The sequence below is a fragment of the Natrix helvetica genome (genome assembly GCF_964273705.1).
Source record: "Natrix helvetica genome assembly, chromosome: 2".
NCBI classification, from domain to species: Eukaryota; Metazoa; Chordata; class Lepidosauria; order Squamata; family Natricidae; genus Natrix; species Natrix helvetica.
In genome coordinates, this window is record NC_138552.1 from 276,558,872 (window position 1) to 276,581,421 (window position 22,550).

At 42.5% G+C, this 22,550-nt stretch overlaps 1 protein-coding gene across 1 annotated transcript; it reads right to left on the reverse strand.

The window, feature by feature from the left end:
• Positions 1–1,921: 1,921 nt before the first annotated feature.
• GAS2L2 (growth arrest specific 2 like 2) lies at positions 1,922–21,872 on the reverse strand. Its single transcript, XM_081941216.1, has 6 exons — positions 21,093–21,872; positions 17,497–17,735; positions 16,104–16,211; positions 12,853–12,949; positions 6,932–7,235; positions 1,922–4,916 (listed from the first exon to the last, which is right to left on the reverse strand). Exons 1-6 carry the CDS (start codon positions 21,448–21,450, stop codon positions 3,065–3,067), a joined length of 2,958 nt encoding a protein of 985 aa, XP_081797342.1. The 5' UTR covers positions 21,451–21,872; the 3' UTR covers positions 1,922–3,064.
• Positions 21,873–22,550: the final 678 nt, after the last annotated feature.

Sequence of the window (22,550 nt, forward strand, 5' to 3'; positions counted from 1 at the left end):
ATCCAGCCCGCAGGGTGCTTAGGTCTGGCCTGTGGGGCTGCCCTGGAAATAGCAAAGCCCGCAGTGCCTCTGCCAGCCAAAATGGAGCTCGGGAAGGCCGCGTGCAGCCCTCCTGGGCTCTGTTTTTGGCCCCGACAGCCTCTTGCAGCCTCTGCCAGCGAGAATGGAGCCTAGGGGGCGTGCGCAGCCGGCCTGGCCTCCGTCTTTGCTGGCAGAGGGCTGCAGGAGGCTGTCGTGGCCGGCCTAGCAAAACAAAGTAAAAGCAAAACAAAAAGAGAAATGTTTCTTTCCCCTTATGCATTTGAGCATGCAAGAAGGGACAGGAAAGGAGAAACGGACAGTGGAAAGAGAAAGAAGGGAAAATGGAAAGAGCAAGGAAGGAAAAATAACTAAAGCAGGGAAGGAAGAAGAAATTAGAATGAAGAGGGAAGGAAAAAGAAGAAAAGGAAGAAAAGGAAGGAAGGAAGGAAGGAAGGAAGGAAGGAAGGAAGGAAGGAAGGAAGGAAGGAAGGAAGGAAAGAAAGAAAGAAAGAAAGTCCTACCTTAGCACTTGGCCACCGCAGGTGTCCCCAACACAAGTGACATTGAGCTGGCCACACTCACCCTGGCCATGCCCCCTCCTTCCCCAGGTCAAACACAACCTTGATGTGGCCCTCAATGAAATCAAGTTTGATACCCCTGTTTTGGGTTTTTTTTAGGATGTGTTAGTACTGATCATCTATAGCCTTGACAAGCCCATGAAATTAAATATTGACAGGGTGTTTTAGGGACTAGGATACATTGGGGTGCTTGAAGCGCTGAGAATCCATGAAGAAGAAATCATGAAATATATGCATTCTATTAAATGTCTTAATTAGATTTAATATCATTTTAATTACAATCCAATATATATTTTCCTGGCTTTGCCCTGTATTTGGAATGCAACTCCCTTACACCATTGAAAAGCCAAGTAAAGTATTTGGTCCAGCAAAGGTTACACATTTCTGCTTCAAGCCATCTTTTTAAAACTAGATATTTTCCATATGCGCAAGAAACGCAACTTCCAATTTTCCAGACCAACATATCCTTTTCCAAATTATCGGGAAGATCCACATATGTGTAGGCTATTTTAAGCTGGACAAAGAAATATGCTGTGAGAATAACCTTGAGGAAGGAGAAGACCCACAGTCAAAGCAACGATTACCATTTTTTCAGAGTATAAGATGCACCAGAGTATAAGACGCACCAAGATTTTAAAGAGGAAAATTTTTAAAAAAGCTTTTGCTTTTTTTGCCTTTTTTGCTAAAATGGGCCCATTTTTTGTCAAAAAAAACCGGGCATGCATAGCCTTTAGGAGGCTTATAGAGTGCTCCTGGGGGCTCAGGGGAGCCAAAAATGAGCAACAAAACGGCCCATTTTTTGATCATTTTTGCCCTCCCCAGCCCCCAAGAGCACTCTGAAAGCCTCCTAAAGGCTCTGCATGGCCATTTTTGCAAAGGGGGCAGAGTTTCAGGGGTCCAAAAATGTTGTATTCAGTGTTTAAGACACATCCAGATTTTCACCCTCTTTTTTGGAGAAAAGGATACGTCTTATACTTTAAAAATATGGTAGATAAGAAAAATTTGCACCCAAAGCAAAAAATGTACCATATTGATGCAATGTTGGAAATGTTGGTGCACCTTATACACCGAATACAGCCATTTTTGGCCTCCCGAAGCACTGCCCCCGCATCTCATTTTTGCAAAAAAAAATGCTATCTTTTGCAAAAATGGAGGTGTTTTTGCTTTCTCCCAGCTCCCAGCAGCACTCTGCAGGCTTCAGCAGGGCTGGGGGAAGGCAAAAATGCCCCCATTTTTGCAAAAAACAGTCCATTTTCTGCCTGTTTTTTTGCCTTCCCCCAGCCCTGCTGAAGCCTTCAGAAAGCTCTTGTGGGCTGGGGAGGACAAAAACTTTTTTTTCTTACTTATCTCTTCGAAATCTTGGTGTGTCATACACTGGGGTGTCGTATAGTCTGAAAAATATAGTAATTTGAAAAAATGTCTCAGACTTGACCCTCCCTACTTCTGTCTAGGATAAAGGTGGGGAAGGGAGGGGGCCACATTCAGAATTGCAGGATTCTGTTACTATAACCCCATAATAAAAGTAGTCTTAGCATTCATAATGTTGGTGTTCAGATCTGGCCTACCTCAAGGGGCTGACAACTAGGAATATAGGGCTGATCCAGCAGGACATGAGTAGTTTTGATAATATGTTGTGGAAAGAGGGACAAAAGGGCCCCAAGAGTCGTCGTGAATCTGATCAAATCAAACCAGGTCAATAGTAAATTATTCAGCAGGCAGAAAACGCAACGATCAACAGGCATAGATTTCTCTAGCAGTCTTTTTTCTTTGTGCAAATATCCAGCGACGTGGAACCCTAAGATCATGAAAGGGTTCTAGTCCTCAGTAGTACAAGTGAAGCACCTGTAATCAAAGTTTCAAAAAGTGTCCAGGAAACAAAAGAAGTAGAAGCTAGGGTGTCCTTCCCTTGCGATTCAACATATCGTATATAAAGCATCTAGTTCTGCAGGTAATCCTTGACTGACATGCAGGTATATAGGTAATTCTTGACTTATGACCAGTTGTTTAGTGACCCTTCAATGTTACAATGGACCTAGCCCCCTTTGGTTCTACTTAGAACCAGATTCAAAGTCCTGATGGTTAGACCCCCTCGACAGTCACCTGACTAAACTTCAGGCGCTTAGGCGACATGGCCACACTGAAGGTCATTTGCAGCATCCTATGATCCCATGACCATGTTTTATTATGGTTTTGCTGACAACTGGGGCTTGCTTCCAATTTTCAGCAAAACTGTGCTTATTGTGAACTATTGATTCACTTAATGACAGCCGTGTTTGCGGCAAAAAGGGTCATCAAATCTGACTCGTTTTACAACCATTATGACTGACTAGTAGACAGGCTCCATGGCAGTCCTAGGTCAAGGACTACCTATTTTTCTCACAGAGATGGAGGTTGCTGGTTGCAAACTTTGAAGAGTGATGAGATTTAAGCATATCAGAAGATTACAACTGTATCTTCGGTCGCAATCACAGCCAGGTTTCCTTGTCATCCAAAGCGCCCATTATCTGTTCCGTCAGAGTCAGTTGCACATGTTGTGTGGAGGACAAGCTGTGCTCACATTGTGTGTTTCCAGGGATCTCTTGTTTCACCGTAGCTGGGCCGTTCTTAGTCTGGCATTTGGCCCTGTGGGCTTTCCCCTGCCCTTTGGGGTTAGTTGTTTTTCGAGCGTATCTGTATGCCACCGGTGTGGGGATCTTTGAAGGCTTCTTCTCAGGCCTGTGGTCTCTGCGTGGACGGATCTTGGGGCGTAGCTTGAGCTTGTAAAAGGACGGCACACGCTCTGGTTTTTTTAGGGTTCTCCTTGGTTTACTTTGCACATTCTCTGCAACCACAGAACTTCCTGAAGGTTGGGGAGCTTCTTCATTCGGTAATGTTTGAAGGGTATCACCATTCTCACTAGCTTCTGTCGGTCCTCCATTATTTGCAAGGGGCACCTTATCTTCCTTTGCTTCAGTCACTAAAGGGTTTTCAGGTGGAATTTCTCTTTCCCCAAATTTTAGTTGGGCCTGGCTTCCATTCATCAAAGACGGATTGATTGGAAAGGAAGAAGAAAGGTCAGTCCCCATGTGCTCCAGATGGAGGGCCATGGAAAGTTCTTGAATTACGCTGTCATAATGGAGGCCTGCTGGATGCAGCCTTGTGTCTCTTTCTGGCACATATACGCCACTCCGTGGAATACCTTCACTATAAGTCAAGATCTTGGTTCTTTGCAAGAAGGACAAAGAAGGAACGGGTACTTTGGGAAGGTTACAACCTACCATTGTGGAGTTTGTCTCTGGGTCATTGTCCTTTTTAAACTCTTCCAACTGGTTCTCTCCAGGAATATGGCTGTTCTCTGAATCTGCTTCCAACTCCTTGATATTGGACAAAATCTCCTCTTCCAAACTTTTATACAAAGCTTGTTCTTCAGCCAAGTTAATAGGTAATGGTGTGTAGACACGTTCTTTTTCCACAGAGGGCTCTTTTGTAACTTCAGGGCTCAACTGACAAGAAGTTCCCAGGATATTTTTTTGCCCCTGCAATGCCTGATTATCTTTCGTTTTCTCTTCTGAGTCCAAGTGATGGACTCCAGTCCCTAAGTGAGAAGGCAATGAATCAAAAACTTCCATTCTGAGCATCTTATTATGTTCCTTTTTAGGACCCATCTCACCCCTGGGTATTTTTTTGCTGTTCCACTGGAGGTGTTCTTTGTCCAAGGGAAGATCAGGATCACTATTCCTAAATAGTCCTTGATAAGCCTCATTCTTTCTAGGAGTTGGAGGCCTGGAGAAAAGTGAGCCAACTTTTCCTGAGGTCCTTAAACAACTATCCTCTCTTTGAATCTGGGCTGTGTGCTTCGTTGGGGATGAAGATAGCTGAGCTACTGAATCTTTCCTCCCATTATGTAGAAGAGCCCCTTTCTGCTGTCTCTGTAAGTTTTCCATTGGGACCTTAACAGTCTGTTGGTTGGAGGTTTTAAAGTGTTTCTCTGGGCTGGTAAAACATATCTGTGAACAACTGTTCACTGCTCGCTGGCTACTTCCTGCTGGCTGAAATGCCTCATCCCTTCGTATCGTTGTTCCCAGTGGTGCTGGTTTCTTTATTTCTGTTTTCAGATTCCCTGCTGCTGTCTCAATCCTACCAGGCTCTCTTCTAGACCTTGGACCAGAGAAATATTTCAAACCATGGGAGATGCTCTCCACGCTCCCGTTTTGCTGAGAAGACAACGAGACACAGAATGTCTCTCTCCCACTCCGTGTAGAAACTGTCTGCTTGGATCCAGGCCTCTCTCCTGTACCTAGAGGTCTCTGGGATGGAGTTGCGGATCGTTCCCTTGCTCTGAAAGAGAAAAGGTCCACAGCTATGAAACGGGGAATACGTACTGCATGAGTATACTGATATTACATACACTAAAAGCAGCAGGAGAGGGAAGCCGCTGAGTAATGTTTTCAGTAACTAGGAATGTCTTTGATTAATGTTTCTTGTTCTTTAAAGTAACAGAACATTATCCATGTGGAATGTGGATTCTGATAAGGCAGGGGTGTCCAAACTTGGGAACTTTAAGACTTGTGGACTTCAACTCCCAGAATTCCCCAGCCAGCCATGCTGGCTGGGGAATTCTGGGAGTTGAAGTCCACAAGTCTTAAAGTTCCCAAGTTTGGACACCCCTGTGATAAGGGCTGATTTGTAGGAGATGAGCAGGCTGACCCCAAGGGCAGAATCAAATGTATCATAGCTTTTGGAATTGCTACACTCCTACAAAAGGTCCAAGTCCAACTCAGGGGTGGGCTTCAAAAATTTTAGCATGGGTTCTTTGCCCAGTTGCTGGGTGATGTGGGCCTCCTGCACTATGGCAGGGGGCATTTTTGCCTTCCCAAGGCTCCAGAAGCTTTTCTTGAGCTTCAGGGAGGGCAAAAATGGCTTCTCCAGGCTCCAGAGGCCCTCTGGACACCAGAAACAAGCCCGTTTCTGGCCTTCCTAAACTTCCGGTAGGCCCATTTTTCACCCACCCACCGAGCCTCTGCACATGCCCTGAACTTACCTGCATCCAAAACGGGCCACATGGGGACTCTGGGGAGGGGAGGAGTGGGGTGGGTGGGGCGAGCTAGGAGTGGGATTTGGGTGTTCTCCAAACTGCACAGAATCTTAGCTAGGGGTTCTCCCAAACCCCTGCAAACCCCCAGCAGCCCACCCCTAGTCCAGCCCCCTGTGAATTCCATTTACCTTATCTAGTGCCAATTTTACTTGACTGCTAGTAGATCAGATTCCTGTGCATAGGTAGCATGTAATACACTTGGAATTCAACTCCTGTCCCTGGTTATGCACATATGGTTATGTCCCTGGCTAATGAATCTTGTTGGTATTTACAGCCAATAAGGAGTGCACTGCTTTCTGTGCACTGCAACAGAACATTGGTCTGTCAAATCAGTGATGCCAGTTGTGTACCCCAGAAAAGGTTTTGATTACAGTTTTCATCCTTCTTTGACAATGTGAGACTTCTAGTCCATCAGGAATGGCTGACATCACATAACATTTCAGCTGGCAGCAGTACTTCAGGTCTTATGCAGGAGATTTCTCCATTACTTGCTGCTCACATTTCAATCTTCGTATCTGTAACTTTTCTAACAGAAAACCTGCTCCCCTTAACAGTGGAAGCTCCTTTCTCTGCAAGATGATTTTTGCAGGAGGAACCAGACAATCAACTGTTGATATGCAAGAGACAAAAAGCAGCATCGATTGCCAAGACTTTTAAAAGGGTAAAGTTATTACAAAAGTCATGAAGACGGAGACAGAAAACTGACTTCAGCCTTCTTTTGAGGCAGTTTTCCTTGAAGCCTCTAGAGTGCGAAAAACCGGCCCTATGGGCAAACCGGAACAAACTTCCAGTTTACTCATAGGGCCGTTTTTTGCCCTCTGGAGACTTCAGGGAAGCCTCCTGAAGTCTCCGGAGGTCGAAAATCGGCCCTACAGACAAACTGGAAGTCACCATTCCCGAATTTCCGGGTTCCCCATAAGTCCATTTTTTGCCCTCCCCAGGCTTCTAGAAAGCCTTTGGGGCCTGGGGAGGGCAACAAAACCGTGCCAAAAGCAGGGGGGTTGCTGGTCACATGCATAGCACTATGGGTGTGGCACCCCCACGCACGACCCCCCCCTGCGCTCCCCCCGCTTTTGGCAAGGGAGCCAAAAAAGGTTAGCCATCACTATCTGAGGCTAACCTAGAGTGTTATATTGAAAATAAAGAAAAGGTGGCTTGTCAACCATCCCATTGCTCTAATACTCCAGTCAATTTTAGACATTTTGCTCAGAACTAAAAAAACATTTTGGAAACCAATTCTGTGGATATCTTCTATTACCTTATTAAAGGGCCTTTCCTGGGCTCTGAATAATCCTGGGACATCTGTGAGCCTTCATTTTTCTTGCTGCCACCATTATTTGAGGACGCTTGAACCTTCTTACATCCAGAAGAACCTAAACTGTGGGGCTGATAGGACCGCCACTCTACTGGGGGCAATGGGCTTTGGCATCTGCTCACAATTAAGGTAGGTTGAGGCTTGTTACAGCTGTCCTTCCTGGGTGTTAAACGGGCTGTGATTTCATGCTGAACCTGAGACCCCTGCATCTTCTGAGGACTGGCCATCTTCAAGGCCTGCTTGTGAGCTGCAGAAAAAGCAATAACAACAAAGCTTTTAGCATATGAAGGCCTGGAGCCGTCGAGAACTTTTGGCGGTATCATTTTTGGGATTCTAGGGTCCTACGTCAGGTCAAGGAGTTAATTAATCCAGTTACCTCTTCCCTGCTGTTGCCAGTTTCCAGGAAACCCATAAGCACGGTGGCACATAATCCCGTTTTAATTCCACAAAGACTCTATTACCAAAGCAATAGTAGGAAATATGACTAGGGGTGGCCGTTTTTGGTTTCGAAGTAACAGCCAGAAACTGTACTTTTGGGATAGGACCGCTTTTTTCTTTTGTGGAAGAATGGAGGCTGGAAAGCAAGAGAGAAGCCATTTTGAATTCTCGCGCTGGATGTATTTTAACAGCCTACTGAATCAGGGTGTTGGGTGGCATCGGGTAGGTTGCTGCCAGTTCGATGCGCGTGCCATTTTGTGCGCACTTGCCTATAAATAGGTGGTTTATACAGATTAAACAATGCATTTGTACAGATTAATGCATTTGTAGACGTTTTCAAAGGAACCTATTTAAAGTAATAGGGATCAGGATGGAAAGTTGAAGATATTTGCAATGCAGAATTTCTAGGTAGGAAGGAATAGGGGCTGTGGTGGGATTCAAATAGTTTAACAACCAGTTCTCCAGAAGTGGTGTGAACTGGCTGAATCCCACCACTGGATAGGGGGTCTAAGCTGGTTCATTTATACTCAAAGTAAAGCTAGGGACTGTGAAAATCTGGATAACCGCTAGGTAGCAAAATAGTTTTCTGTATCTTTGCTGCCACCTAGTGGCCATGACATTAGTTGCAGTACAAATACAGTACTTTAAGCTTAATTCAAATAACCATAGAATTAAAGAGCTGAGCATTATTAGAGAGGTATATTGTCTAACAATAAAGCTTAGCACTTTAATTCTATGATTATCAAGTTTATGATTTTAAAGTTTATTAGAATTATATAACAAAACAATATATTATTCTAAGTTTACACATACACATAAAGAATAAGCAGGCACCGTATATTATTTTTGTATGTTTAAACTTAGAATGAGATATCATTTTGTTATATAATTTTAATGCTCTTTTGATTTTAATTTATATATTTTATAGGATGTTTCTATGTTTTGTTTAACAGAGTGAAGTTATTATATATTTACATCTGTACTGAACATAGGAAGCAATTTTTTCTTTTTTTCATATCACTTTTTAACCCACCTTTTTTATCTCTTCCCAATTTTTCTTTTTCTGTTATTTTGTATTTTATCCTTCTTTGAAACTTAATAAACTTGATTTTAAAAAAAGAGCTGAACATTCACTCACTTCAGTTTTATTCCAAAGAATCACTTTTATTTTTAATCTCATTCATTCTTCTCCTAATTTCCCTTCTCACTGATTTCCAAAACAATTCATTAAAAGTACTCTGCATTTTAATCTTATTTAATCCATTTCTTGCTCTCTTTGAATACATCCTTTGGAATTATTTTTTCTTTAGACCCATTATATTTTTCTCTCATCTTCACAATTTGCAGAATTCATTCCCTTATAAGTCCTCGACTTACAACCACAATTGCAACCAGAATTTCCATTGCAAAGCAAAATGGTTAAGTGAGTTGCACCCAGTTTTATGAACCTTTTTGTTTTGGCCCTGTTTATTAACCAAATCACTGCAATTTTTAAGTGCATCACAAGGTCATCATTAAGCAAATCCAGCTTCCCCCATTGACTTCACTTGTCAGAAGCTGCCTGGGAGGGTCACACATGGTGATCATGTGACCCTGGGATGCTGCCCTTGTTGTAAATATATGCCGATTGCCATGTGCCCAAGTTTTGTTCACATGACTGTGGGATACTGTAATGGTTGTAAGCACAAGGACCAGTCATAAGTCATTTTTTCAATGCCATTGTAAACGTTGAACAATTGCTAAATAAATGGTTGTAAGTTGAGGACTATCTGTATGCATTTTTTTTCTCATCTGCACCTTTAGTGGACTGGTGCAATAAAAGTAATCTGGTTCTAGATGTTGATAAAACAAAGGAGATCATTGTAGATTTTAGGAAGAGCCGACACAGTTATACTCCACTCAGTATCAAGGATGCAGCTGTAGAGGTGGTCAACAGTATTAAGTATCTGGAGGTACAGATAGCTAACAATCTGAATTGGTCTCTCCACACGTCATCCTTAGTGAAGCGTGCTAACCAGCGTCTGCATTTCCTGCATCGGATGAGGAGAGCACATCTTTCTCCTTCTCCTCCTGACCACTTTTTACAGAGGCACAATTGAGAGCGTTTTAACAAACTGCATTGCTGTCTGTTTGGTGGCAGCAATGCCTCAGATAGAAAGTCCATACAGAGAGTGGTAAGGACAGCCGAGAAGATCATAGGAAATTCACTTCCTGGTATTCAGCATGCTGCTTCTAAGCGCTATGTGCTTAGAGTTCAAAGCATTGTTAGAGACCTCACACACCCAGTTCCCGGTCTGTTTCCTCCGGGAGGAGGTTTCAAAGTATTTCTAGCAGGACTACCTGATTCTGTAATCGCTTTGTTCCCTATGCCATCTGTCTAGTAAATTCACCATGTACATTTGAACTAGACTCTGTATTTATCTGTATTTATTTATTCTGTTATATTATGTAGTGTATATTGGAAGTGTATGAGAGCTGTATGGAGCTGTATGGAATGAGAGCTGTATGGAATGAGATTTCATTTTAATGTATGCTGGTTAGTGTATATACAATGTGACAATAAAGTATCCTATCCTATCCTATCTTATCCTATCGTATTCTCACTTCATCCTTCCAGTTCCACCAAGAATGTTTGTTTCGTTTTTCATGCATCCCAGGTGCATAGAGTAATTCCTCCTGCTTCAGTTATTTCCACTCGGTTCAAAGCAGTTTCTACTTTCTCTTTCTCTACGTTGTCTTTTCTTTCATTCTTTTGGGAAGTCCATCTATCTTCTAATATATCTTCATACTTTCTCTTCCAGGAGACGTTCTAATTTCATTCCAGTTTCTTTGAACCGTTTTTTCTTTTCTTCCGTGTTCATTTTTCCTTGAGACCCAATTTTGACACCAATCAAATAATAGACACTCTAATTCAAAATTTCTCATTGCCTTGTTTTCTTCACCAATTCTCTTAATCTTTATTACGAGACTTTGCTTCAATCCCCTATTTGAAAGCCCCTGTTACTAAACAGGCATTCGCCAGTCACGATTCTCATCCATTCTTGGGACTTCCAAAGGCCCAATCCTTTTTTTTTCTGTAGTCTTTTCTCTCATGTCAACTAACAAGATTGTTTTTCCCCTGGGATTACATTACATTCATTCAGAAGGTTGCACGGTTTTTTCCCAAACTTATCACAACATTAATTTTTAAAAAAATCTATTTTCATACAATTGCACAGTAATCTAAATGAACATGATTGCATGCTTTCTGACATACGACCTAGCCTTTTCTTTCTCAATAAGCCTCATTTTCAGCCACTGCCTATAATCAACTCCATGAGAGCGTACATTAGGCAGAATGGCTTCTAGTTTCATAGACGCACAGCACATCTCTTTGTTCTTCTTTCATTTCTTTCAGGCTTTTTACCATTTATTCCTTTTATTTGCCAAGTTGTACTGTATGTCAAAATCAGATGGGCCCATAGATATCAACCTCCAAAGCCCACCGTGGCGTTGGTCAATCGAGACTTTCTCATCATGCTTTTAGTATAATTGAAAAGGCATGAACTAGGTCACCAGCCTGTTATTAAGGAAAACACTAGTCAATTTGGCCATATTTAACAGCCTCAACTTACAACTGGTAGCTTAGCAACCATTTCAATTTCCAACAGTCTTACTTGGAGGGTACTTTATGACCCAGATTCCAAGTTACAACTATTAGGGCTCCCTGCAGTCACATGACGGCACTTGGCAATGAGGAACGCTTATGGCCATTCGTAGAATCGTGTAGTCATGGGTGGGCTTCAAAAACTTCAGCAACAGGTTCTCTGCCCGGTTGCTGGGTGGGTGTGGCCATGGTGGTGGGACATTTTCGCCTTCTCCGGCCTCCAGAGCAGTGTTTCTCAACCTTGGTGACTTTAAGTCCTGTGGACTTCAACTCCCAGAATTTCCCAGCCAGCTATGCTGGCTGGGGGATTCTGGGAGTTGAAGTCCACAGAACTTAAAGTCGCCAAGATTGAGAAACACTGCTCCAGAGGCTTTCCTCGAGCCTGTGGGAGGGCAAAAAATTCCTCCCCAGGCTCCAGAGGCCCCCTGAGGCCCTCCGGGCTCATTTCTGGCCTTCCGGAACTTCCGGGAGGCCCATTTTCCCCCCCTCCCCGAGCCTCCGGACAGGCCCTGAACTTATCTTGCATCCAAAACGGACCACATGGAGACTCCTGGGATGGGTGGGATGGGCGGGGCCAGCCTGGGGTGGGATTTGGAGTTTCTCCAAACCAGTTATAATGTTAGCCAACTCTGGAGTTCACTTAGTGACCACATATTTGCTTACAGGATGCCACAAAAAAAAAATAATCATGAAATTGGATCAGTCATATTTTACAACTGTCATAAGTTATAACCCTAATGGGCAGGCTCCGTTACAGTAGTAACTCAAGATATCCCAAGGATTCTTTTTCAGGTGGCAACTGGAATTTCTTGTCTTTGCAGATGTTTTGCTTCTCATCCAAGAAGCTTCTTCAGCTCTGACAGGATGGTGGGGAATGGAAGGATTTATATGCCTTGCAGACAGCTGGTAATCTGCATCCTTTTAGAGGGTCATTGAAGCCCTTGAAGGTTTCCCTATGTCCTCAGTGTATCCTGAGTGGTGCTCCTGGTTCCTGTTGCCTGCAAATTTTCCTCTGGAAATTCATTCCTAGTCCCGCACCATTCAAAGGGTGTTCATCCCAAATTCTATAGCTAAAAGTCTGCAGAGATTCTCAGTCATCCAGGTGACGGTTGTCCCACAGGTGCTTTTTCAGGAGGCAACTGGACTTTCTTGTCTTTTTCTTTGCAGATGTTTTTCTTCTCATCCAAGAAGCTTCTTCAGCTCTGACAGGATAGTGGGGTGGTGGAAGGATTTATATGCCTTGCAGACAGCTGGTAGACATGTGGAATATAAATTATATAAATTATAAGGAATATAAATCCTTCCATCCCCCACTATCCTGTCAGAGCTGAAGAAGCTTCTTGGATGAGAAGCGAAACGTCTTCAAAAGAAAAAACAAGAAAGTCCACCTGCCTCCTGAAAAAAGCACCTTCGGGACAACCGTGAACTGGATGACTGAGAATCTCTACAGACTTTTAGTAACTCAAGGATTCTCTGATGCTGTAAGTGCAACCAGAGTTATAACCCAAGCATGCTCACATGATTCTATGCAAGCAGGATCTCTAAATCTAGAGATTGTCACACCAGCTAGGAGACACCTGCAGTCCATGGATGCACTTTTAAAATAGAGAAACGTCATAAGAGGAGGCATCCTTTTTTTTTTTTTTTTAGCTGAGCAGAGATACTATTTCTGGCTCAAAAAAGATTGAGCCATGATGGATGGATGCCATTCTTGGAGTCTAAACTTAGAATTGCAGGCAAAATCATACATTACACTGAAAAGGGATAGAAATGGACTCACAGAGTGAAGTACACCGGCACGGATCATGCTTATCTAGGTAGTGTTCCAAAGTGTCCCAGCCACCACCTACTCGGACCATCACGTGGTTCCGCAAGATCTAGACCAACCAAAAACACGTGTGAGCAAACATCACCCCTTCTGTGGTATCAAATGCTATCTCAGCTATCCTCAGCTTTTTGAAGAGTTCACACCCACCTATTGTTCTTTTAAAACAAAGTCTCCCCCCCCTCCCTTGGATTGGGACTTCCCTTTGCACATGCTTCCTGAAAGCCCTGATTTTCTACTGTAGGAAGTTTGCACCCACCCCTCTCCTAGAAAAATGAAATCTCCTGGGAAATATTGAAAAGGCAGAATATTAGATTTCCCTGGATAAGAAATGGAGAAACGTGTTTTTTAGGCAAGAAACAGACTCACTCTTAATAGCCCCACCTTTGTCAATGAGCCATGAAAAGGCCTAAGCCAGTCTATTCTACATAACAAAGATCTCCCCCTTCAGCTCGAGGCCGATGGGATTAAGGCATGATAGTATTAACCCTTTACCCATGTCACCACAGGGCACCTGGGAAGAAGCAATGCTCAACCAAACGTGGACTCAAAACACAGTTTAGAGAGTTGCCCCTGCATGGCCCCATGGGAGTCTGTCAACCAATCGGAATACAAGCTCGAGATCAAAGGCCAGAGAGGGCATAAAACCAGAGACTTTCAGCATCTCTGCACCTTTTTCTTCTTCACCCAACACCTTGAAGCATGTGATCATCTTTTCTGTTCAGGACCTCAAGCCATGTGGTCCTGTCCACCATTAAACCATCTTTGCAAGCAGCCTCCATGTTTCCAATGTCTTTTCCCCCACTTGGAGCTGAACCCAGAAGGACATTTCTTCCAACACTACTTTCCATTTCCCAATTAATTGACTAAGCAAACAACTGAGTCCTTTGGTTAATAATGCAGAGTTAATTGATTGAACAGGATGACTGGAGGGAGTGGGAATAGATTTGAATTCCAGCCCCCCCTGCCAATGAATTAATTGATAGGATTGGCTGACATCATAATCCCTTGGTGGAAATTCTTCATCTATGTTTGGGAAGGGAGCTTCCATATTTGAGCTGCAAACATCCAAGTAACCATAATTTCAAATAAGTCTTTGCTGCCATCTAATTGCACATGTAAATCCATGGCACAATATAGCACTGAGCAGCCCCAAAGTAGCATCCTCAGAGACTTGCATGCAAATGGATATCCTATTCAGTCACATTCTTTGAATCCACAGAAGGATAATTTCCAAAACAACCTCAAACGTAGGGACTACAGGTAGTCCTCATCTTACAACAGTTCATTTAGTGACATTCAAAGTTTCAACGACGTTGAAAAATGGTACTTCCAACTCTGCTATTGTATTGTATTGAATGTCTATGGAGTAGGGGTGTATGGGTTCCTGCCGGCATTACTACCAGTTCGGCATGCAAAAAAATTTGTGCACATTTGCTTGCTTTGCTCATACGCACCCCAGTGCGCATTTCCACCTAAAAAGGTCTGCGCATGCGCACAACATTAGAAAAGGGGAAAAAATTAAAATGTTTCAACGAAGATTGTTCTGTGCATTTGCAGAATAGAAAATCAAGATGGCGGCCCCAAGGATAGAACCGGTTCGGGCGTATGTCCAGCCGAGTTACTACCTACTTGACTGAACCGGTCCGAACTGGTAGGAACCCACCTCTGCTATGGAGATTCTCAGTCATCCAGGTGATGGTTGTCACGAAGGTGCTTTATCCAGGGTGGGCTTCAAAATTTTTAGCAAGGAGTTCTCTGCCTGTTTGCTGGGTGACCATGGCCAAAGTGGGCGTGGCCTAGTTGGCCTCCTGCAGCATAGCGGGACGGGGGGGGTTGCCCTCCACAGACTCCGGAGGCTTTCCTTCAGCCTCTGGGAGGGCAAAAACGGCCTCCACAGGCTCCAGAGGCCCTTTGGAGGCCAGAAATGGGCCCGTTTCCAGCCTTCCTGAACTTCCGGTAGGTCCTCCCTGAGCCTCTGCATGCACTCTGCACTTATCTGCATCCCAAACGGGCCGCATGGGGACTCCTGGGAGGGGCAGGGTGGGGTGGGCGGGGCCAGCCAGGAGTGGGATTTGGGGATTCTCCGAACTGCCCAGAATCTTAGCTAGAGGTTCTCCTGAACCTCTGCGAACCCCCAGCAGCCCACCCCTGGCTTTATCCAGAAGGCAGTTGGATTTTCTTTGTCTTTTTTCTCTTTAAGATGTTTCACTTCTCACCCAAGAAGCTTTTTCAGTTCTGACTGAATGGTGGTGGTGGTGGTGGGGGAATGGAAGGATTTATGTTCCTTGCAGTCATCTGATCATTAGACTCATTGAGGCCATTTGGGGATTTATCTGTGCTTTCCGGATCACCTGAATCCGGGTGCAAACGGGTATGGAATGTTCTTGGAACTGCTGAAAGTTCCATTCAGTCAGAACTGAAGAAGCTTCTTGTTAGGAATGTAAGCTAATAGTTGGGTCAGCAATATATAAACCAGGATGGTAGTACTGTAGCTTTAAGTACTGCTGTAATGTGATTGGTTGCTGTTACCTCAAGCAGCCATAAGAGGGAGCCAGAATGACTGTTACCTCTCTGTTTGTTAGAAGCTGATAGGTGTATTGTGCGGTACTGTGTTTTTGCTACTGTTAGTGCTAAACTGATTATTTGACACTGGACTGTGTTTGAAGGATTATTCCTTAACTGAGAACATTGATAACTGACTGAACCATGTATGACTTGGACTATAAATTGAACTCTGAATACCTCTATATTTCCAAATAGTAAACTACTATATTTTATACTATTCGGTGTCCCTGTATGCAGGTTTGTGCGTGTTCTTGCATATCACTCTCATTACGCTTCTCTGCACACTCGCTCTCCTAACGGGGAGCTTACTTACTTATCACTTCTTGAATGAGAAGCAAAACATCTTCAAGGAAAAAACAAAAGAAATCCAAGTGCCTTTTGAAAAAAAGCATCTTGACTTTTTTGACCCTGCCCTGTGACTACCCCTATATTGAGGGATATGTCTAGGTTGCTTTCATTTGGGAAATGCAAGTTGTCTTTTTCTCAGCACAGCTGAGACAGACTGGAGTCTCAAGATTTGTTTGTTCATTAAAGGAGGTTGCTATTGGCACCAGGCAGTTCTTTACTCCTCAGAGCTCAACATGTGACGTTCTGTAGAGTTCCTGCTTCCTGAAAGGTAATGTTTAAGCTTGACTCACCCTGACGAATATGAGAGTGTTGGAATCACCAATGCGATACTTTCCCTCTGAGACTTTGACCATAGAGAACTGAACTGGACAGGTGCACCGGCTTACAAGGTGCTGGACCTTCAGGGAAAGCAGAAGAAAGGGAAAAAATCATATAAAGATCTTAATAATGAAAGGCATCAGGTAAACCTGCCTTGAAATTGGAAAATCCCACCAGAATTATACTTTTAAAGAAGAAAAAAGACTTTTTGTGTTGTTTAGCAATAGCACTTAGACTTACATACCGCTTCATCGTGCTTTACAGCCCTGTCTAAGGGGTTTACAGAGTCAGCCTATTGCCCCCAACAATCTGGGTCCTCATTTTATCCACCTTGGAAGGATGGAAGGCTGAGTCCTGATGAGATTCGAACTGCCAAACTGGAGGAAGCCAGACGTCAGCAGAAGTAGCCTGCAGTACTGGACTCTAACCACTGTGCCACTGTGGCTCAGTTTAGATAATTATCCACTGAACCCTTTTACTAAATTAAGTCAAATTATGAATGTACAGGGAGTCCTCATTTAGCAACCACAATTAGTATCAGCAACTCAAGTGTTAAGTGAAACATCATGAATTTAGGATCTTTCTTTTGCTTTACAGATCTGCAAGAGTCATGCAAGGACTGGTTGCAAAATGATTTTTTCATCAGTGCCGTAATGGTGAATGGTTGCTAAATGAGCCAGTCACTAAATGAGGACTACCCATATATAGTCTTATTATTTGGCACACAGCTCAGGGCAGCACACAACACGAAAACAGTAAGAATCAATGAAACTATATTATAAAACTACATATAGAAAACATCATTTACAACATCATGCAAATGCCTAAGCACTGGGAATAAAAAGATCTCATCCAGCAGCTTGTGCTTATTCAGATGTAATGCCAGAAGGAAAAAAAAATGAGTCCTTAATGCATCTCTGAGTGGGAACTAAGCAGAGCCACTTGTTTGAGATGGGTAGTATAGAAATGCGATGAATAAATGAATGAATGAATGAATGAATGAATGAATGAATGAATGAATGAATGAATGAATCTGAATCCTACCAGGCAACACCACCTAGGCATGTAACCCTGTGGGAGCTTTCTTGAAAAATGGACATTTTTTTGCACATTTTTGCCCCCCCCCCAGCCCACAGGAGCACCCTATAAGCCTCCTAAAGGCTATGCATGCCCTTTTTTGACAAAAAATGGGCCGTTTTTGTGAGGTCTACAGAGAACAAAAACTTTTTTTAAAATTTGCCTCTTCAAAATCTTGGTGCATCTTATAGTCCGGTGCGTCTTATACTCTGAAAAATACGGTATATAACTTATAATAAAGTTATAATTATATAAATTGTGTCTAGTCAGTCTTAAAGACTTTCGTACCATCTGGTCCAGATTCTTGAAGTCAGGTGGTTCCCTCTTGGGCCGGGGAAGAAGCGTTTCATCCGGTGGCAGGTTCATGTCTTCACGGATCTCGTCCTCAATGTCTTCCTCCATTTGGATGAGGACAGGAGCGCTCATACCGAAACGAGAAGCCCGCCGGGCTACCTCCAGAAGACACAAGACAAAGTTCTTCTCATTCTTGCGCAAGACCAGGTCCTCCGTCTCAAACATCAGGACCTCTGAAAGACAACAGAGAGGCCAAACTCAGCAAGAGGAAGAAAGGAGGGCAATTGCTACAAGATGCTCTCAGGACAAAGGTGGACACCAAGGAAGAGTTGGGTGAGAAACAAAATGACTCAACGGAGTGGTTTGGTTGCAGCAGGCATGTCCAAAGTCCGGCCCGGGGGCCAATTGCGGCCCGTTTTCACATTTCGAGCAGCCCGCAGCCTCTTCTCCCTGCCGGAGTTATTTGTTTAGTCTTTCATAAAATAGTTCATTTGCATTTAATGTTAATGGTTCAAAGAATGTCAGGCTGAATGGTCGCCCCCACACCTTTTCATCTCACCAAATCTGGCCCTCCTTGCAAAAAGTTCAGGCACCCTGGGTGGCAGCATCTCGAGAGTCACATAATCAACATTTACTACCTTCCCAAATGCTTGCAGCAACCAAAGTCAATGGGGGAAGCTGGATTTGCATGATTCACTTAACAACTGCAGTGAATTGCTTAACAACCATGGCAGAATAAGATTGTAAAATCAGGCACAACTCGCTTTAACAACTGCCTTGCTTAGCGGTGGAAATTCTGGTCCCAACGGTAGTCATAAGTCAAGGACTAACTGTATGTTACTGCCCCAAACACCATTTCTAGACTCCAATACCAATGTACTGATTCTTAGAACTATTCATTTATTTATTGCGCATCATATTAGAACTATTTGGTTTCATTGACTTTGAGCAACATATTAATGTTACAATATGTGTATTGTAAAAAAGGTATGGGATGTACCCAAAAGGATGCTTAGGGAGGCATGCATAAAAACTAAAAATAATAACCTAAATGGTCCACTTGCAGGCCATTCTTCTACTGAAGGAGAATACGGCTCTTTGCCATTCTTCTGAATTAAATATTAACAAAACTCATCATGGATCCCGATGTTGCTCGGCATATGAAGCCCCCTCTTAAAAACAAAATAAAACAAAAGCTGCTATGAATGGCAAGCAGATAAAGAGGAGTTTTCTGGCCTGGAACCAAATGGAAAGCCGTACATGACCGACCCACTTGGGATATCGGGTTCTGACTGCTAATGTAGCTTTTCCCCTTCAGCTATTATCTGCATTGATTGGATGAGAGCTGCCATCCTTGGCAGCCAGCATGTTTTCCCCACTTTTGTGTGAATCATAGATGTTGCTGCCCAGCTCATCTGACGGATGCAAAGTCCAAGGAAGATTATGCATGCATTTATTTATTTTTTTGATGTTTTTAAAATTGTTTTTCTGTTTGTTTGTTTTTTAAAAAAATGATTTAACTGCTTTATTAGTTTTGGGGTTGTAAGCTGACCAGAGTCTGGTTGAGAAAGGCAGCTATAGAGATTAAACAAACAAACAAAATAAATAAAATAAATAAAAACAAAATAAATAAAATAATAAAATAAAATAAAATAATAAAATGAAATGAAATAAAATAAAATAAAATTAAAAATAAATAAAATAAATAAAATTAAATTAAAAATAAATGAATAAAATAAAATAAAATAATAAAATAAATAAATAAATAAATAAATAAATAAATAAATAAATAAATAAATAAATAAATAAATAAATGCTTATGATTCTAGTTCAGATCTATTTGCCTCCTCTGATGGTCAAGAGGTTTCTGATAACTCAGCGGGCTTTTCTTTTCTTTTTTTAATTATTTTTTAAAAATACTTTAATTCAACAAGTTTTTCCCACGGTAGTTTACAGCCACTTGGTACAGGTAGTCCTCAACTTAACAACAGTTCACTTAGTGACTGTTCAAAGTTACCACGGGACTGGAAAAAATGACTTACGACCATTTTTCACACTTATGACCATTGCCGCCTCCCCATGGTCACATGATTTACATTAGGATACTTGGCAACTGACTCACATTTTTGACGCTTGCACTGTCCCGGGGTCAGGTGGTCACCTTTTTGCAACCTTCTGATAAGCAAAGTCAATGGGGAAACCAAATTCACTTAACAACCATGTTACTAATTTAACAATGACAGTGATTTGTTTAACAATTAATCAGTTAGAACAATTAATCAGTGGAACAGCTTGTCTCTAGAAGTTGTGAAAGCCCCAACACTGGAAGTCTTTAAGAAGATGTTGGATAGCCATTTCTCTGAAACGGTATAGGGTTTCCTGCCTAGGCAGGGGGTTGGACTAGAAGACCTCCAAGGTCCCTTCCAACTCTGCTATTGTATTGTATTGTATTGTATTAACCAATGTGGCAAGAAAATTCGTAAAATGGGGCGAAATTCAGTTAACACACTTCTCACTTAGCAACATAGATTTTGGGCTTAGTTGTGGTCATAAGTTGAAGACTACCTGTATTATTGACAGATTCTGAATCTGGGGGCTCCATATAACCATGACTGTTATAGCTTTGGCTCAGGGGTGGGTTCCAGCAGGCACTATTGCCGGTTCGCTCGTGGGCGCAATCCATGCGCATGTACAGTGCAATAAAAATTGTTCTGCAGAAGCAAAAAAACAAAGTGGTGGCATCTAAGGCGCCACCTGGTGAACCGGTTCAGGGGCATGGCAGGCATGGGTCGCTGCCGGTTCCAGCGATCCAGGCCACCAAACCACTACCGGTTCGGCTGAACCGGTCCAAACCGGTAGGAACCCATCACTGCTTTGGCTCCTGTATGGTCCTCCAGGAATTGTTCTAAGTCCTGGACAAATCAGTCTAGTAGAATAGTGAGAGAGAGCCAATGGAAATGGTAGCCAAAACATCTCCAATTTTATGCCAAACAATGAGAAAACGAGATTACAGTTGTAAAAAAGGCAAGTTGCATTCCTATTCAGCTGTATATATAATGGAAAGTGAAGATCTTAGGATTCAGTCATTAAATGCCTTAGAACAACCAATTTAATACGAAACCAACAATGGAAGTGTATTATTAGGGTGAAAGGCCAAGGAAGGGAATTAGACTGTGGATATTATTTCTCTTTTCATTAATTCGAGTATGTGTAGTTAAATTTCCAGAACAAATCTGATAGAGGAACACTAGGAAATCAATCATCTTTTGATTTTCTTTTCTAACAGAGTGAGAGATACATGCATAAATGTATAGTATCTACATAGTATCTACAAAAGACTACATACACAGTCTTTTAAAGTATCATGCCAAGCAGTGTTCTAAATAAGTTGAGTTTAGATTTTAGAAAGAAATGACTAACAATTGAATGGATGATCCACAAATCGATAGAAAAGACAAAACATAAGGAATGAAAAAGTGAAGTCAGGAAAGGAAAACAAAAAAGTATTCACATTTTAATCATTCGAACAATTCACTTTGAACCATGTTCTCTTACAGCACTGCACAGTATATCAATTCAAATCTGTGTACCTTTAATATCCATCTCTTTTCGGCACCACTGAATAAAGTTGGACACATTGTCCCGAGCTTGGAACGTGCCCGGCTGAGCAAAATCATTACAGGTTACACCATAGATGGGAAGTTGGAGTCTTTTGCCCAAACTTGGATATTCCTGGTTGAGGTCTCTGGCTACCTGGGTGATGTTGTTAGCGTGATGACAAAGGAGGACGCCTGTTTCCAGGACATCCAGAAAAGATCGCACATCAATGCCGACATCATAGAGTTCCTTAAGCCATTCTGCCAAGTCCTCCTTCATGGCATACAAGTATTGTTCGCTCGTCTTGTAAGGGCGGATGCTTCGCACACTGGCTTCCTGAATCCCTGACATCTTCCTGGCACAATCCCTGATGGAGCTTTGCCTGTAATGTGCTGAGCTGCTTTTAGAGTTTTAGCCGTTTTCTTCTTGTTGTTCAACCCATCACGGGAAGCATCTCCAACCATTTATAACATTAAGAACCTACCCACTGATCTTTTCTAAAGACAGGTTTTACATACCCATCTCCCACTCCTGTCCTGTCCTTCACATATTTCACAGAATCAGGAAAGACCCAGGTGGGTAGATCCTTTATGCCCTTCTGAGAGATCTTCTCAAGATTATCTCCATTTCAGCATTTTGGTGTCTTCGTGCTCTCGGCTACTTTAGAAGGAGGCTACTTGCTTTCCTCTTAAAGCAGAAGTCTCAGCTATTCTTCAATTGTAATCACATAAGGGATTTTCAGAATTTTGGGAGCAGGATCAAGAAAAGGAAGAATCTCCTAGCATGCCCTGATCAGTGTTTCCCCGTGTTTCCACTTTGAAGTTCTCTTCTCCTTGGTGACAGCAAAACACTCCCTCTTAACCCTGATAGATCAAATGTCGCTTTGCTTCAGCTGGAACAAACACTCTCTATGCATGTGGGGAGGAGGGGGAACCTGACTCTTGGAAACTCAAGTAAAAGGAGTTGTCAGTTGATTGGTATTCTTGCTTTCTGACTGATTCATAAGAGACAGGCACACACTTCACCTCAACTGGCCCAGCGTTATTGTGTTTGCAAAAAAATAGCACAGGTGACATCTATTGTTTTCTTCTTGACATTTTCCAAGCAATGGCATTCTTGGAAGGATGGCAAACATCTAAAACCTGCTTGGTTTACAACATGCATCCCATTTGTAGGATAGGGATGGAGAAAGTTTTGTATCCAAATGTTTCTAGAGGTGAATGCCAGCAATCCAGAGCAAAAAAGTCAGGTAAATTATGGATGAGATTTGATCTAGCCTGCAATGAGCTGGCTAGATTGCTTTTATTTTATTTTTTTTAATTTTTAATTTTAATTTTTAGGTATACGGTATCACTGGGAGACCAGATTAGTCCACTGTGTAACAGGTTCAAGAAGTAAAATATGCAAATTATCCGTATCCTAAGGAGAGGGTGAGGAAGGTTATGGACTGG

Excerpts from the sequence above, each read along its gene's own strand:
- GAS2L2 (XM_081941216.1), bottom strand. The coding sequence starts at position 21,450 with ATGTCAGGGATTCAGGAAGCCAGTGTGCGAAGCATCCGCCCTTACAAG. Across the intron at positions 17,736-21,092 it reads AAAAGAGATGGATATTAAAG|AGGTCCTGATGTTTGAGACG; the intron begins GTACACAGATTT and ends GTTGTCTTTCAG. Across the intron at positions 12,950-16,103 it reads ACACTCTCATATTCGTCAGG|ATCTTGCGGAACCACGTGAT; the intron begins GTGAGTCAAGCT and ends TGGTTGGTCTAG.